General features: G+C 41.2%; 1 protein-coding gene across 4 annotated transcripts in view; it reads right to left on the reverse strand.

Moving 5' to 3' along the window:
• The window catches only part of LOC126271929 (5-demethoxyubiquinone hydroxylase, mitochondrial), a 63,104-nt gene extending 51,455 nt beyond the window's left edge, over positions 1 to 11,649 (reverse strand). Inside the window, exon 1 of one of the 4 annotated variants that reach the window (XM_049974344.1) lies at positions 11,555 to 11,649. Coding sequence is in view for 1 of the 4 variants with exons in the window: in XM_049974343.1 (XP_049830300.1) it covers positions 11,312 to 11,335 (24 nt within the window). In the remaining 3 variants the exon portion in view is untranslated. The other 3 variants (XM_049974346.1, XM_049974343.1, XM_049974345.1) reach the window with 3 other exon arrangements.
• Positions 11,650 to 18,069: the final 6,420 nt, after the last annotated feature.

Below are 18,069 nucleotides of genomic sequence, written 5' to 3' on the forward strand. Positions count from 1 at the left end.
CTAGTATGTTGTTGACAGGGCTCGTCCGGAAAGCTCCAGTGGCGAGTCAGATCCCACTGTTAAGGATGGGGTCCAGCAACCGCAATGCGGAAGAGGATGCCGAATCAAAAGCCAGGCTTCTATAATCTAGATGGGACTGAATTAACACCTGGTACAACCATAGAAGGGTAGACCGATCGGCACCCCAGCTGGTGTGGCTTAAGAAATGAAGAGCGTTAAGATGCTGCCAGCACGTCTGTTTAAGCTGCCAAATATGAGGCAGCCAAGTCAACTGGGAATCGAAAACCAATCCCAAAAACCGATGCGTCTCCACCACACTAAGAGGTTCGCCATCAAGATAAAGCAAATGGCTCAGGGTGAACAGTGTGTCGCTGGCAGCTGCCGTTCAGCAGCTGCAATGCCTGTGGAGCTATAGTATAGACAGAACTCGTCAGCATACAAGGAAGCTGAGACAGACGTTCCCATCGCCGCAGCAAGCCCATTGATTGCAATTAAAAAGAGGCAGATACTTAAGATGGATGCTTGCAGTACCCCATTCTCCTGAACTCGGGAGGAACTACAGGAGGCGGCAACTTCCACGTGGAAGGTACGAAGCGACAGAAAATTTTGTATGAAAATCAGCAGTGGACCCCGAAGACCCCAACCATGAAGTGTAGACAGGATGTGATGTCATGTCGTCAAAGGCCGTACGGATGCCAGCCTCCAGGCTCACCAGATTATCAGTGGCAGAGTGGCCCTTACTGAACCCACCGTGAGATGGAGCCAGAAGGCCCTGAGACTCGAGTAGCCAACTCAACCGCCGGCTCACCGTGCGTTCGAGCAACTTACAAAGAATGTTGGTGAGGCTAATGGGGTGGTAGCTGTCCACCTCCAGTGGGTTCTTGCCAGGTTTCAAAACGGGGTTACCATGCTTTCCCGCCATGGTGACGGGAACTCACCCTCAACACAGATATGGTTGGAAAGGTCTAGGAGGTGTCACTGGCAGTCCACCGAGAGGAGCTTGAGTATCCGACAGTGGATGCAATCTGGCCCGAGAGCTGTATCAGAGCAAGCGGCTAGGGCACTTCGAAATTTCCACTCACTGAACGGAGCATTTTAAGATTCAGGGTGGCATGTGTGAAATGCAAGGCTCTGATATTCCAACTGCTCTTTCAGCAAGTGGAAGGATAGTGGGTAATTCACAGGAGAGGACCTGAGCAAAATGCTCTGCTAAGTGGTTTGCACATGTGGTGGAGTCAGTACAGACCGCTCCCTTCAGCAAAAGTGCAGGTATCTTGACGGGGGTCCGATAGCCATAAATTCTTCTAATCTTGGCACAAACCTGTGATGGAGAGATACAGAGGCCAATGGTGGAGATATACCTTTCCCAGCACTCCTGCTTGCATTGGTGAATGAGGCGGTGGGCTCGCGCACGCACGGAGCCGTTTAAAGGTGATGCGGTGGTCCAACGAGGGATGCCGCTTTTGACGCTGGAGGGCCCGCCTGCGATCTTTAATTGCCTCAGCGATCTCTGGCAACCACCAAGGCACTGTCTGCCACCGAGGGGACCCAGAAGAACAGGGAATGGCAGATTCTGCGGCAGTAACGATGCCGATGGTAACCGAGTGAACCACTGCATCAATGGCATCACTGGAAAGAGGCTCAATAGTGGCAATGGAGGTGAACAAGTCCCAGTCAGCCTTATTCACAGCCCAGGCATCCAGGAGAGTGATACTATGGTAGGGACAGAAAAATCGGAAAGTGGTCACTACTGCACAAGTCATCGTGCACACTTCATTGGACAGGTGGTAATAGGCTAGGGCTGCAGATCGAAAGGTCGATGGCAGAGTATGTGCCGTGCGCCACACTGAAATGTGTGAAAGCACCATTATTTAAATGAGAAAGATCGAGGTGGCCCAACACTTGCTCAACAACACTGTCTCGGCCTGCTGCCACTGATCCACCCCACAAAGGGTTATGGGCATTGAAGTCGCCCAGTAACAGAAAAAGGTGGCTATCAGTGCAGCCAAGATATACTGCAGGACATCACCATCCAGTGTAAGAAAGAGACTGCAGACAGTAACAGCCTGAGGCGTCCACACCTGAACAGCGACTGCCTCTAAAGGTGTTTGTAGAGGGACACACTCGCTGTAAAGGGCATGAAGGACATATATGCAGACGCCACCAGATACCCTCTCATAAGCTGCCCAGTTCTTATAACAACCCCGATAGCCACGGAGGGCAGGAAACCAAGTTTCCTGAAGAGCAATGCAGAGGAAAGGGTGAAGGCTGAGTAGTTGTCGGAGCTCACCAAGGTGGTGGAAGAAACCACTGCAGTTCCACTGGAGGATGACATTGTCCATGGCCGAGAAAGGCATGTAGAGACTGAGGAGGCAGATTACGCCGCTGGGTCACCTGCTGCCACTGACTGAGTACCCGTGCGAGTGACATCCATTGGGTCTGAGGGTCCAGCGAGATCTAGGTCCTCAGTGGACGCCAGTATCTCCACCTCATCCTCAGACGCTGAGCTCGTAGGGAGCAATGGGATTGGGACCACCGCAAGGTCTGGATTCTTGGGTGCCTTCTTCTTTTTCTGTTTTTCTCGCTGTGCCTTTGGTGGTTCTGGCTGGGAGGGCTTCACACCGGGTCAGGCTCCGGGACAGACGAGGACCGTGAAGCCCTATGACCAGCAACCTATGGTTGCTTCAGCCACTGGCTGGTGTCCACTTTTCCACAGGTCAGAACCTCGGAAAGGAAAGCCCCAAGGGACCCATTCCTGGCGAGAGGAGTTGAAGAAGATTTACGCTTCTCCAGCTGGGAAATGGAAACTGATGTCCACGATTGTTGGGGGGGATGTTGTTCCTGAAGTAGATGGAGCAGGAGCAAGAGCAAGAGGGAGTAAAGTGCCACCAACCATCAAGGGGGCAGGTGGAGTCTGACAGATCAGAGAGCCAACTGTACGCGATGAAACGGGAGACAGTTGTCACAGCGGCGGCGTAGGTGGATGTCATTGGCACAGGTTGGAGTTTCTCATATTTCCGCTTAGCCCCTCAGTGTAGGTCAGTTGGTGCAGGGTCTTATATTCCATTATCTTTCGTTCTTTCTGTAAAATCCTACAGTCCGGTGAGCAAGGGGAATGGCGTTCTCCACAGTTAACGCAGATGGGACGCGGGGCACATAGAGTATCGGGATGCAAAGGACAACCACAATTTTGACATGTGATGCCGGAAGTACATCGGGATGACATATACCCAAACTTCCAGCATTCAAAACATCGCATCGGGGGAGGGATATATGGCTTCACATCACAGTGGTAAACCATCACCTTGACCTTTTCGGGTAAGGTTCCACCCTCAAAGGCCAAGATGAAGGCACCGGTGGCTACCCGAATATCCCTCGGACCCCGATGGATGCGCCAGACAAAGTCAACACCTTGTTGTTCTAGGTTGGCACGCAGTTCATCGTCTGACTGCAAAAGAAGATCCCTGTGGCATATAATACCCTGGAACATGTTTAAATTCTTATGAGGCGTGATGGTAACTGAAACATCCCCCAACTTGTCGCAAGCGAGTAACCTCTGTGACTGTGCAGAGGATGCTGTTTTGATCAAAACTGACAAAATGGGAGATTCGATACTGCGTAAAGAGTTTGACAGAGCACACTGAAAGACCAGAGTTGAAACTAGGCCCCGGGAGTAGACAGCATTTCATTAGAACTACTGACTGCCTTGGGAGAGCCAGTCCTGACAAAACTCTACCATCAGATGAGCAAGATGTGTGAGACAGGCAAAATACCCTCAGACTTCAAGAAGAATATAATAATTCCGATCCCAAAGAAAGCAGGTGTTGACAGATGTGAAAATTACCGAACTATCAGTTTAATAAGTCACATCTGCAAAATACTAACGCGAATTCTTTACAGACGAATGGAAAAACTGGTAGAAGCGGACCTTGGGGAAGATCAGTTTGGATTCCGCAGAGATGTTGGAACACGTGAGGCAATATTAACCTTACGACTTATCTTAGAAGAAAGATTAAGAAAAGGCAAACCTACGTTTTTAGCATTTGTAGACTTAGAGAAAGCTTTTGACAATGTTGACTGGAATACTCTCTTTCAAATTCTAAAGGTGGCAGGGGTAAAATATAGGGAGCGTAAGGCTATTTACAATTTGTACAGAAACCAGATGGCAGTCATAAGAGTCGAGGGGCAAGAAAGGGAAGCAGTAGTTGGGAAGGGAGTGAGACAGGGTTGTAGCCTCTCCCCGACGTTATTCAATCTGTATATTGAGCAAGCAGTAAAGGAAACAAAAGAAAAATTTGGAGTAGGTATTAAAATCCATGGAGAAGAAATAAAAAGTTTGAGGTTCGCCGATGACATTGTAATTCTGTCAGAGACAGCAAAGGACTTGGAAGAGCAGTTGAACGGAATGAACAGTGTCTTGAAAGGAGGATATAAGATGAACATCAACAAAAGCAAAACGAGGATAATGGAATGCAGTCAAATTAAATCGGGTGATGCTGAGGGCATTAGATTAGGAAATGAGACACCTAAAGTAGTAAAGGAGTTTTGCTATTTAGGGAGTAAAATAACTGATGATGGTCGAAGTAGAGAGGATATAAAATGTAGACTGGCAATGGCAAGGAAAGCGTTTCTGAAGAAGAGAAATGTGTTAACATCGAGTATAGATTTAAGAGTCAGGAAGTAGTTTCTGAAAGTATTTGTATGGAGTGTAGCCATGTACAGAAGTGAAACATGGATGATAAATAGTTTAGACAAGAAGAGAACAGAAGCTTTCGAAATGTGGTGCTACAGAAGCATGCTGAAGATTAGATGGGTAGATCACATAACTAATGAGAAGGTATTGAATAGAATTGGGGAGAAGAGGAGTTTGTGGCACAACATGACAAGAAGAAGGGACCGGTTGGTAAGACATGTTCTGAGGCATCAAGGGATCACAAATTTAGCATTGGAGGGCAGCGTGGAGAGTAAAAATCGTAGAGGGAGACCAAGAGATGAATACACTAAGCAGATTCAGAAGGATGTAGGCTGCAGTAAGTACTGGGAGATGAAGCTTGCACAGGATAGAGTAGCATGGAGAGCTGCAGCAAACCAGTCGCAGGACTGAAAAACACAACAACAACAGCTCTATATTCAAGTCGCAAGCAACTATAATTAACTTCAAAACATTTTAAGAAACTAATATTTTGTACCACAGGTTTTTGTGTTGCCTTAATAGAAATCTCATTTTGTGTATTTGTTTCAGTTCTTATAGGGAATTAGCAACTTTTTAGCTCACACATTAAAAGATAATCAGGGGGCTCAATTTAAAGTTATTTTTTCTCTGCCTTATAATAAACTGCACCAACCAAACGCAGCCCCTCTATGAAAAGCTATTCTCGAAGAAAGACTGAATTGGTTGACAGTTGTAAGCAGCTGGAAAACACCCCGATTAGTACCAAATAATTGGCAACTGCTGCAAATTGGTGTGTTGGAAGAGCTCCCAAGAGTCTCTGAAGCCACTACCAGTGTTACCTCAAGTACTATATTTTCCTGTTGATCCTGTCTCCTCTGCAGAAAGTTCAGAATCTGTCATTAATCGTCCACTTGAATGCGAGTGGTGTGTCAATGGTAGATCAAGCCATAATGTGCAGGGTGGACAGGGACCAGGGAGGACTCAAAGCGTTGTACCGATATCTCTAACAAACAAGTTTGAGAAACTCTCTGTCACTGAAACTGAGCCAGTTTTCACCTAATTTGGAGAAACCTGTTTTGTCCGGTGTCAGGAGGATGTGAACACAAAACGGTAGAGTGCAGTTAACTGCAGATTATGGCGCAAGGTGAAACAAATGGTGCCTGCCACCTGGCCTCCAAGGTCATACAGGTAGTTGGGTCATTCCAGCAACACACTAGATCGCGTGTTTAATGCACATGGAGTTTCAATAAATCTAAACAATTTGCAGAATTTCCCCCTGAACTGATCATGACCCTTTGGTTCTGAATCAAGTGGAAGGACTGAACCAGAGACTTCGAAGATTCTGTGACAGGCTAGGCTGTGACTTCCTGGACCTGCACCACAGGTTGAGATCTGTTTGGTCCCCATACATGTGTCAGGTGTGCACTATGCATCAGAGGCTGCTACTCAGGTAGCTGAATGTGTGTGGGATGCACACAAGGTGTCCCCCCCCCCCCCCAAATTAGGTGACCCTCCATTCAATCCAGATAACAATAGCTATAGGAAACCCAGAAATATCAGTGGAAGATCACAAGAAATACCTGCCACAGGTAAGAGTATTAAAATCCTAATGATAAACTGCTGAAGCATTTGCAACAAAGTGCCAGAGTTGGTTCAAATGGCTCTGAGCACCATGGGACTCAACTTACAACTAGTTAAACCTAACCAACCTAAGGACATCACACACATCCATGCCCGAAGCAGCATTCGAACCTGCGACTGTAGCGGTCTCATGGTTCCAGACTGCAGCGCCTAGAACAGCACGGCCATTTCGGAGTGCCAGAGTTCAAAGTGCTCACAAAGAACAGTGAAGATCACATAATACTAGGTACAGAAAGCTTGTTGAAACCTGAAATTGATAGCAGTGAGATTTTTGGAGAAATTTTGTGTGTATGCCAAAAGGATAGGCAAATGGGAAATGGAGGTAGTGTTTTTGTTGCAGGAGACAAGACACTCAAATCCACCAAGGTAGAAATTGGAGCCATATGTGAGATTGTTTGGGCGAGGCTCAGTATCAGGGGTGGGCATAAAAAGATAATTGGAATCTTCTGTCACCCACCACTCATCTTCCGAAGTAACCAGAAACTAAAACTTTAGAGGAAACCTCAGTTCACGTGTACGAAACTTCTCCAGTCATACAGTAGTAATCAGTGAAGACTTGAATCATCCAACAATTAAATGGAAAAATTACAGTCTTGTTAGTGGTGGCCATGATAAGACATTCTGTGAAACAGTACTAAATGCCTTCTACAAAAACCGCCTAGAACAGGTAGATAGGAAACCCCTCATGATGAAAACATATTGAATCTCATGGCAATAAACAGACCTGACCTCTTCGAGGATTCCACACTGAGACTGGTATCAGCTACCAAATGCAGTTTTGGCGTCAATTATTACCAAAGTACAAAGGACAACTAAAACAAGCAAAATGATATTTATGTTCAGGGAACTAGATAAAATAATCAGTAGTGTCATATCTCAATGAAGAACTTGGAACTTTCAGCACAGGGCAAGAGCATGTAGATGAAATGCCAATGTACCTATGCATGCACTGGATAGATGCGTTCCCAGAAGACCAGGCCACAATGGGAGGGAACCTACACTATATAGTGTCACCATAAAGAAACTCCTAAAGAAAGAGAGATTGCTGGCATAAAACAAAACATGGGGCTACTGACAGAGAGATGATGAATGAAATGCGTTTGGCTGTCAAGAGAGCAATGTGCAAAGCCTTCAGTTACTACTGTAGTAGAATATTGTCAAATGACCTTTCACAGAACCCCAAAAAACTTCTCGTCATATATACAGGTTGTAAGTGGCACCAAAGTTGTTGTCCAGTACCTACGAAATGAAACAGGAACTGAAATTGAGGATAGCAAAGGAAAAGCTGAAATGTTTATCTCAGTTTTCAAATGTTCCTTTGCAAAGGGGGGGGGGGGGGCAGGAGAATAGTCCAATTTAATCCTTGTACCACTGAAAAGATGAACAAAATAAATATTAGTGTCTGTGGTGTTAAGAAACATCTGAAATCATTAAAACTGAACAAAGCTCCAGAGCCAGATTTATTTTATGTATTTGCACGTCAAGTTCTGTAGGACCAAATTGATGAGCAAATCTCCAAGGTCATGAAACATGTCAGAACATGAAATTACAACAAAAAAGTAATAAGAGATATAAATAAAATGAACCTGAAAAAATTCAGTCCATAAGTTTAAGTAAACGCAATCAACAATACAACACAGATGGAACGTCAATCAGATTCTATATTGAATTTGTGGCCGAGTTAGCTGCTCTTCTAACTACAATCTAGTGTACATCCCCTGAACAAAAAACCATACCCAGTTTTTGGAAAAGAGCTCAGGTCACATGTGTCTACAAGAAGGGTATTTGAAGTGATCCACAAAAGTACTTTCCAATATCCCTGACATCAATTTTGTTGTAGAATCTTAGAACATATTCTTAGCTCAAACGTAATGAGATATCTTGAACAAAAAGACCTGCTCAATACCAACCAGAATGGATTTCGAAAACATCAATCATGTGAAACCCAACTTGCACTTTTCTCACATGACATAATGTAAGCTTTGTATAGAGGCAATTGGGTATATGCCGTATTTCTTGATTTCAGAAAATCATTTGATTCATTAGCATATCTATGTTTACAGTCAAAAGTTCAATCTTATGGGACATCAAGGGAAATATGTGACTGGATTGAGGACTTTTAAGTAGGGAGGACACAGTTATGTTGGATGGAGAGTCATCATCAGACGTAGCAGTAACTTCAATTGTACCCCAGGGAAGTGTGTTGGGACTATTGCTTTTCATGTTGTATAGGCCTACTAATGACCTTGCGGACAATATTGATAGTAACATAAGGCTTTCTGCAGATGATACAGTTACCTATAATGAAGTAATATCTGAAAGATGCTGCACAAATATTTAGTCATATATTGATAAGATTTCAAATTGGTGCAAAGATTGACAACTTGCTTTAAATGTTCAGAAATTCAAAACTGTGCAATTCACTGTTGGAATCAGCCACAACTCATACAAATACCTGATACTGAAAGATCACTTAGGCTACGCCGTGGGTAAAGCAAGAGGTAGACTTCAGTTTATATGCAGAATACTAGGGAAGGGCAATCAGTCTACACAGGAATGGAGATTGCATTAACCACTTGTGCGATCCATCCTAGAATATTGCTCAAGTGTGTGGGACCCACACCAGATAGGACTAACAGGGGATATTGAACGTATACAGAGAAAAGGAGTATGAATGGTCACAGGTTGGTTTAATCCATGGGAGGGTGTCACAGAGATACAGAAAGAGCTGAACTGGCAGACTTTTGAGGACAGATATAAGCTATCATGAGAAAGTCTATTAACAAAGTTTGAAGAAACAGCTTTAAATGATTAGTCTAAGAATAAACTGCAGCCCCCTACATATTGCCCATATAGGGATTTTGAGGGTAAGATTAGAATAATTACTGCATGCACAGAGGCATCCAAATAATCATTCCTCCCGTGTTCCATATGTGAATGGAACAGGAAGAAACCCTCTCATCTCATAGAGGTTTGCAGAATGAAGATGCAGATGAAAAGCAAAACAAGGATAATTGAGTAGTAGTTGAATCAAATTCGGTACTGCTGATTAGAATAGAAAATGAGAAACTCAAAAGTAGTAAATTAAGAGTGTAATTGGTGATGGCCGATGTAGAAAGGATAAAAATGTAAAGTGGCAATGGCCAAAAACGCGTTTCTGAAGAACAGAAGACTGTTAACATTGAATACGGATGTAAGTGTCATTAAGTCTTTCCTGAAATTATTTGTATGGTGTGCAGCCATGTATGACAGTGAAACTTGGACAATAAATAGTTTAGACACGAAGACAATAGAAGTCTCTGAAATGTGATGCTACAGAAGGATGCTGAAGATTAGATGAGTCGATCATGTAAGTAATGCAGAGGTACTAAAACAGAACTGGAAAGAAAAGAAATTTGTGGCACGACCTGACTAGGAGGAGGGATTGGTTGATAAAACACATCAGATCATCAATTTAGTCCTGGAGGGGGGCGGGAGTGCGGGGAGGGGGTAAAAATTGTAGAGAGAGACCAAAAATGAATACAATAAGCAGATTCAGAAGGATGAAAGTTGTAGAAGTTATTCGGAAATGAAGGGGCTTGCAAAAGATCGCGCTGCACGGAGAGCACCATCCAACCCATCTTTGGACTGAAGTTGAGAGCATGAATAAATATTACAGTACACTTGCCAATAGCTCTCAAGCGGCTTTATATTATTGCATTGTGATCAGTGGCCAGTGCCTGAAGAGGGGACATAAAATGTTTTTAATATCCTCTGCACAGATCAGTTACTAGAGCTCCTAAAGCTGCTATTACTAATAGGCTATAATGTTAGCATCTTCATTGTAGAACCATCAACACTATTGCCACCAATGAATAATACCAGCAAGGCGCTCTCCTAGCCCCCCCCCCCTCTCTCTCTCTCTTTAATTAAAACAGCACCAGAATAGACATTTAATTGAAGCTAATAAGCCAAGTTTTGGCTTTTGCATTCCCCGCTACATGTTGTTGTTCTATCTCATTTCGTGATAGTGCATAATAAGTTATCTGACCAATCAGCAATTACTTTAAAACCGCACTATTTTCCCTTACTTACGTCTGTCATAGTGTATTTGTTTGTACACAAATCTACTGCTAAACACTGAATTTAACGACAGTTCTTACTAGATCAACATTCCTATAAAACTTCCAGAAGGCAAGCCAGGTATTATACTTATTTATGTCCCAATGCTGCAGTGTTGACTACCTAACAACAAATTCTTTTTGAGGTTGGTTATGTTCTCAAAAATCACATTCTTTGTTGTGAAACTTAATATCAGTAGCAGGTAGAACAGCATTTTGGCTTACACTTAAAGTTAATTTACTGGTCAGATTTTGCATACCTAAAAACACTACCTCTCTTTGTGGTTGTTAACAGAAATCTTCACATTTTACTTCCTTTGACGAAAAAATAATTGTACTGCAATTTGAACCTAGTTCTGGGTGAGCTGCCTATACAAAAAAATAAAATCTCGTACGAAGTAATGCTGAACGTTATAGTTTAACTTAGACATTATCCTTATAAAACACAACCTGGCGCTTTCTTCCTCCTACATAGACGGCGGACGTTATGTGGAAAGATCAGTAACGTCGACGCTTCACTTAACAACTGACATGGATACTCCTACAATACTTAATCCAATGGAGTAAACTATTTGTAAGTTTCACTGGTCAAACCATCCACACGTTACAAGGTAATTCCAGCCGCAACTCCAAATTTCTATTCGACAAATCCAGAACGGTAAAACAACTATAACCGCGAAACTCTTCCTGTATTTGATTGCAGCTTAGACCAATCTGAGCACCTTACAATTACGTACAAGCAGCATCCCATAAGATGCTCTTTTCAAATTTATTCGTCGGTATATCTGATTCATTCAGTAACCTTATACAGACAGTAATTATGCACAACTTTCTTATCCACTGCTTTCAAGTAAAAATATTGGACGTATACTGATAGCCAACGAAACTTAGAGCTTACTGTTTTGATATGAACAACAACCATCACAAACACTTTTCAGCGTCTGACACAATTTTTGTCTTTCGCTGATAGATGGCAGGCATATTGCGCGATCTACTCACACATACAGGCGTACGAGAGCGCTTAGAGAGGAAGTAAAAACGCGGGAACCAAAAGCTCAGCCTATGTCACAGACAGAGACAATAAGGTATGTCTATAAGTCTTATTGCGCGTAGTGCGATAGCGGTAGTGATTATTACTGACTTCTATGACAGATTTCTGCTTCACCACTCAAACATTTCGTATCGTCTGCTCAAGTGGCTTGTGCGCAGGCTCGGGCAAAATGGCGCCTGTGAATATTTTGTTGGACATTTCCTCGGAAAGTAAGGTTTCGATCGATATTCATAGAACCTTGCTGGATTTTTTAGCTATAGGTGTTTTACAAACATGGTGCTGTCGTTGAACCATTTAGATACGTAATTAGTGGTTGGCGTAATTACTTTCTCCCTAAGTTTCTTCGGAGTGGAACCGGAGACATGTTTTCATGTTGAAATGACCCTCCCTTCACGCAGGTGCGTACGCAGCCGTACTATCTGGATTTTAACTGGGCCTGCTCAGTGCTGTGCCGCGCATTTCTTGTTGTGTAGCGTAAGTTAAAGCACTCGCTGAGCTTATGCGCCGCCAGTTGAGCCGATAGTAGGCCTGAGAAACATAAATATAAGCGTTATAATGGTTCATAATCTGTTGTGGTTTAAATTATTCGAATTTAGGGTGGCCATATTTCAGTTTATCCCTGTCTGTCCTCAAATATGGGCTTATCAACCCCCTTGAACAGACAAGACGAGATACTCAGTGTATCACTTCGGTAGTGATATTCTCAGTAAGTAAAGAAAAATAGAGCTTTTTCTGTTACACTTGACATTTATTACAGTGATAAGGTGATTGCTAATCGAGATAATGTCTCATCCCATAGTTCCAAGTCAGCCCTGTTTACGGAATATTGATTTTCACGATTGATATATGTTGTTGTTTCGTCATGCTTATAGTTTATTCCGGCTCATTTGGTGCAGTGTATTATAAATTGCTCATCGGAAGTACGAAATTCGAATCTAGGGAAAAGCATTGTCATAGGCCTATTGTTACGGTTTTTTTAAAAAAAATTAAAAAGTGGTGCTTATGCTTTGGTTGAATTAAGTGCCTTTGTGTTCTAGCGTATGATAAAATAAAACTTCTAACACTTGTGGATCGTTATGGGGCACTGTTGTGCCGATATGTTCATTTATAATGTGGTACGTTCTCCTTTTTCGTGTTACAGAAAAAAATTCACTTCTCTCTCGTTGTTTCATTAGGTAATGACGGAGCCTCAAGAGGAAATACGCAATACATTCATTACTATAATATAAACATAAGTTTTGCATCCACAGTCTGTATCACTATGCTTAAAATATCAGATATTCTCTTTAATTCCTACTAAATGTCACGAATATACTTCCAAAAATACTAAATTCCGATTATTTAACATCTACTAATACGATTTACATCCTTCCTTCATGTATTACCCACGTTGTCTTAGTGTTCCTTTAGTCGGGACAGTTTTATTCCCACCCTTAATTATTTTCAATTGAATGTTTAACAGATAACGCATAGCAGCAGCACATTCACATATTGCTATATCGTATTGATAAACAAACACTTCCACAAGCATGAAAAATTAAATGTCTCCTACATTGTTTACCTGGATCTAGTGTCAAAACTTTCACTTCATTTCGCGACCCGTAGTAAACAGCAGAAAGGTAGTTTCCTTTATGTGAAACAACCAGATTTTTAGTGACATTACTATCATAGTGCCAAAATAGATTTTTATGGATTTGTTTTGAATGTTTTTGTACTGAAGAACAAAGATTGAAGTATTACTTTTGACAGAGCTGCTATTAAATTATGAAACATTTGGCACTTCTAATAAACAGTACATCATTTTCACAAATCACTGTCTTCCCTGCTTCATACTGGATTAGAAGGGAGAACCGATAGAGGTACACAAGGTACCCTCCGTCACACACCATCAGGTGGCTTGCGGAGTATGGATGGAGATGTAGATTGTTAAGTATTGTATTTATTTGTATGCACATGTGCTGCATATAAAAAAAAAAATCTTAGTACCTGACATAGGAGAATGTCACAAAAGAAGCGTACATTGTCATGTTCATCGAATACATGATAATGCAGAAATTTTGTAACTGTTTACTAAAATCACAGTATTTTAAGTTGTTGGATGCAGTGATTGTTGTTACAGATATTTGCTGATACATGGTGCTATTATTCTAAAGTTTTGTTTTTATTGTATTACTTTTCATTGTATTGTATTGTATTACTTTTCATTGTATTGTATTGTATTGCATTGGCAGTTTAAATGCACAATGGAAATTGTGCTTTGGCTCTTCTCATTGCCATAATGTAACAATCGTAATTAGATGTCAGTCACCAAACTTATTTCTTTTATCCTGTCAAACAGTGCAAAATCCAGAATGGAATAGTGATAGTATTATGAAAAGGATAGATTGCTACTATTCACCATATAGCAGAGACGTTGAGTTGCAGACAGGCAGAGGCCACAGACAATGACCATGTTTGTGCAAATTGTAAATGTGTGTGTTTTCTACTTTAGAAGAAGGCCTTTTGGCTGAACGTCAGATGTATAGCAGTATCTTTGTTGTGCTTATCTGTGACTCATTTCCTCTGTATGGTGAGTAGCAGTCTGTCCTTTTCATAATATTCCTTTATCCTGTTTACACAATGAATAAATGGGTGAATAACAATCTGACACGTGGGTGGTAGCCATTGCCTGTTGAAATGTCAAGTTTATTCTTAGACCTTTCTAACTAGGGAAACTCCCCATCGCATGCACAACCCCTTAGTTTGCTGGATTTAGTGGTAAGAGGGCCCAGTAGACAACCTATCAAAACCAAACACAGATCAAGCATGAAAACAGGTAGTAGTTGTATTAAACTAAGAAAAAATAGCAAAATAAAAACACTCCAAGGAGAAGTGCAACATGAGCAGCCTGAAAGAGCTACAGTGTCATGGTTAAGTGGTCTTGGTGTTGGATTTTTTTATTTTCTGTGTGGTTCACTATGTTGAAATTTGTGTGTTGTGGTGTAAGGAAGGGACTTAGTGACAGTTGATTCTGCAAAACTACTCTGTTATCAGCTGAAAGGAAGTGTCTTTCAAATGGGAACCACAAACGCCTTATGACAAGGCAACCAGTCAACCGAATCCTTCACTGGAACACACATCTGGTATGTCATAGATGGCATTAGTGACAGTATGTGTCATGATAGGAAAGTCTTATTGATGCACCTAATTTGTAAGACTGATATGTGAATCAGATATTCCTCCTTGCCTGATTTAGGCTGCAACAAATGAAGACAACAGTTACACAATCTTACAGATTTGCTTTTCTCTGTCAAAACATATGTTTATTAACTTTTTGAAGTTTCGTTTCATTTTGGAGGTTTTGACCCTTGAATTCCCTTGTTGTAACATAGCTCACACCTTTTTTTATATATATAAATTCTATATTGTATCTCACCTGCTCTCATTATTCATCACATTTTTTGCAACAGTAACATATTTTTACCACATGACTCATATTCTATAACCAATGTACAGTATTAAAACTGCCCAAACTACAAATGTTACAGTAACCGGATGGGCAGTTCATAATAGTGTGAAAAGAAAAATAAATTTCAGGGGAGAGTTTCAAACACAGCTCATCCTGTGTACAGTATTTTATTATTATTATTTCTTTTTCACATTTGATAGCTCAGTATACCTTCTTCCTGTTTTCATGCTTGATCTGTGTTCGGTTTTTGATAGGCTGTCCAATGGGCCACCTTATCACTAAATATTAAGGGATTGTGGTGGGGAGTTTCCCTTGTAATTCACCCTCCTCCTCCTTTTCCTCTATGGGGTTGTCATTGTCATATGGTTTGATTCAATGTTAGTGACATTGGCTGGATGCCCTTTCATTAACCACCGCTATCCACCGGGTGGAATCTGTATCCCTTCTGTCTGCCTACAGCTTAATGGGTACCTGAGGTGGAATGTAGGTATTTACCCAAGTGGATTTTGGAAACTAATTGAAAACTATGTTCAGGCTGGCTGGCTCACCAGCCCTAGCCATTGACCTACAAGGCATACTTGGTCATGAGCAGGCTTGACTCCCTGAATCCCAGAAGCTGTGCGCTAATCTGCTTGACTGTTGGAATCCTTCTCAGACCTTTCTAAGATGTTGCACATTTGTTCACTGTTTTAAATGACAAGGACACTTTCCCTCTATAACTTAATGTGAATAAATGCCTGACTGCAGTAGCAACAAACATTGGTTTTATGAGAGAAACGTATACCAGCAGTAGTCCTACTTATTTTTGCCACTGCTATCCCATTTTGAGAATGTACATTGAAACTTAAACATTAATTGGCCATACAGAACAATTAAGCAGACATCCAACATTTCAGATGGTTTAGAAGTTGTGGACGTAACAGTGAGGGTGAAACTAGTTATCAGAATACTTCAATGTAAAAGTGTACAGTGGTGCCTATTTGCAGTGTAACAGTGTACAGTGGTGCCTATTTGCAGTGTTAGCCAGTTAAGGAAGACACACTGACAAAGTTTTATGAAAATGAGGTCCAAATGCTGGTATATAACTTTAAAGCCAGATTGTTTAGAGTAGTGATGTAGAAATAGGCAAGTGTTTTAGGCATGTCAAGATGTATTTGATTCATTTCCTAATACATAACTTCTTCAATCATGCACACTAAATCTTATAAATGACTAAAATATTGCTTGCATTACATTATGCTAACTGTTAAAAAAATATATAAAAATGAAGCATACATACAAATCTTGGGGGCAGAGAGAAAGCACAAAATGGAAAAAAGCAGGAATGGCTTGAGGAGAGATTAAAATTTCCAGAAGCATGCATCACAGTGGGAAATGTAAGTGCTGCATATAGGAAAATAAAAAGAAAGCTTTGAACAAAGAGAATTACTGTTCAAATACAAAGAGCTAAGATGGAAAGGAAGTACTAAGCAAGGCAGTGAAGGCTGAAAGGTGGAAGGAACAGGTAGGGGGACTATTCAAAGGAAACACCCTCAAAGACAATATTACCGAAAGGGAAGAAAAAGTTAAACGTGATGAGAGAGCCAAGTTTTGATACTGCGAGTGTACTTTGTCAGAAAAACTGAAAGATCCAAGTTGAAACTAGACAACTGGCATATATGACATTCCCTCGGAATGATTGTCTTTGGGAGAATCAACAGTGACAGAACTATTCTCCTGGCATGCAAGACACAAGGCAGGCAAAAAGTGTGTTCACACTTCAAGAAAAATTTAATTATTAAGAAAAGAAATGGAGGGGGAGTGTTAACTGATAATTGTGGATATTAACAAACCATCCATTTAACAAGTCATGGTTGCAGAGTACAGATGCAGTTTTATAGACAATAATAAGATTGCTGTAAGTCAACATGAGGGGAAATTCGTTTGGGTGCTGTTGAAATTTAGAACATTGAGGCAGTACTGGCCTATACATTTATCTACACCCATCACCATTATTTGGGCTTCTTCCCTTCTATTCACATGGAAGAAGTGATTACTTAAACTTCTGTGTACACCGTAATTAGTATAATTTTGGCTTAATATCTATGGGAGTGATATGTAGGAGCTATAGTATATGCTTAGATTTATCACCTAAAGTTGGATTTTGAAGCTTTGCAAGGAAGATTTTACAGGCTAATTCACATCTATCTTCAAGCATGTGTCAGTTGCTTTTTCAGCATCTTCATGATGCTCTCCTATGGATGAAACAAACGATTGATCTTTTGTCTTTAGTGCTGCCCTTCTGTGTATGTTAAGTATTGCGTGTTAGATTTGGTATGAGACCCTCCACCCCCACCCTTAGCAATATTTTCTGATGGACTGCATGAGTATTTTGTAAGCAATCTTGTTTGTAGAATGTTTACATTTCCCTAGTATTCTACCAGTGAACCAAAGTTCACAAACTGTTTTATGTAAGATTAGGTTTATATGTTCATGCCATTTCATATAGCTACAAAGTGTTACACACAGGTGTGTATAAGCTGACTAATTCCAGTTGTGACTCATCAATATTCTAATCATAGTACACTACATTGTTCGTTTTGTGAAGTGCAAGACTTTACCTCTCGGAACATTTAAAGCAAGTTACCAAAACCACTTTGAAATTCTATCAAGACCTGACTTAATATTTATGCAGCTTTTTGCAGATAGTAATTCATAACAGATAACCACGTAATCTGCAAAATGTCTTAAGTTCCTATTAATATCATCTGCAAAGTCATTAACATAAAACATGAACAGCAAGAATTCCCACACAGTTCCCCGGGACACATCTGAAGTTACTTCTGTATCTGTCGATGACTCGCCGTCTGAGATATATGCTGTATCCTCCCTGTCAAGAAATTCTCAATCCATTCACAAATATTGCATGATACTGCATATGATTAAACTTCCAATGACAATTGTAGGTGTAGCTTTGTGTTAAATACTTTCATGAAGTCTGCAAAATTCTGCTTCTACCTGACTGCCTTGATTGAACTCCATTGGGCCCTGGATCTCCGTTCAGTTTTAACCATTTTAGCTGTTTCTTAGTGTCATTGACTTGTTTCAATCATCATAGCCATGGTATGAGAATTAAATTGGGTCAATAATCCCACTGGGTATTTGTTTGTAAAGCATT

This window comes from Schistocerca gregaria, chromosome 5, assembly GCF_023897955.1.
Source record: "Schistocerca gregaria isolate iqSchGreg1 chromosome 5, iqSchGreg1.2, whole genome shotgun sequence".
NCBI classification, from domain to species: Eukaryota; Metazoa; Arthropoda; class Insecta; order Orthoptera; family Acrididae; genus Schistocerca; species Schistocerca gregaria.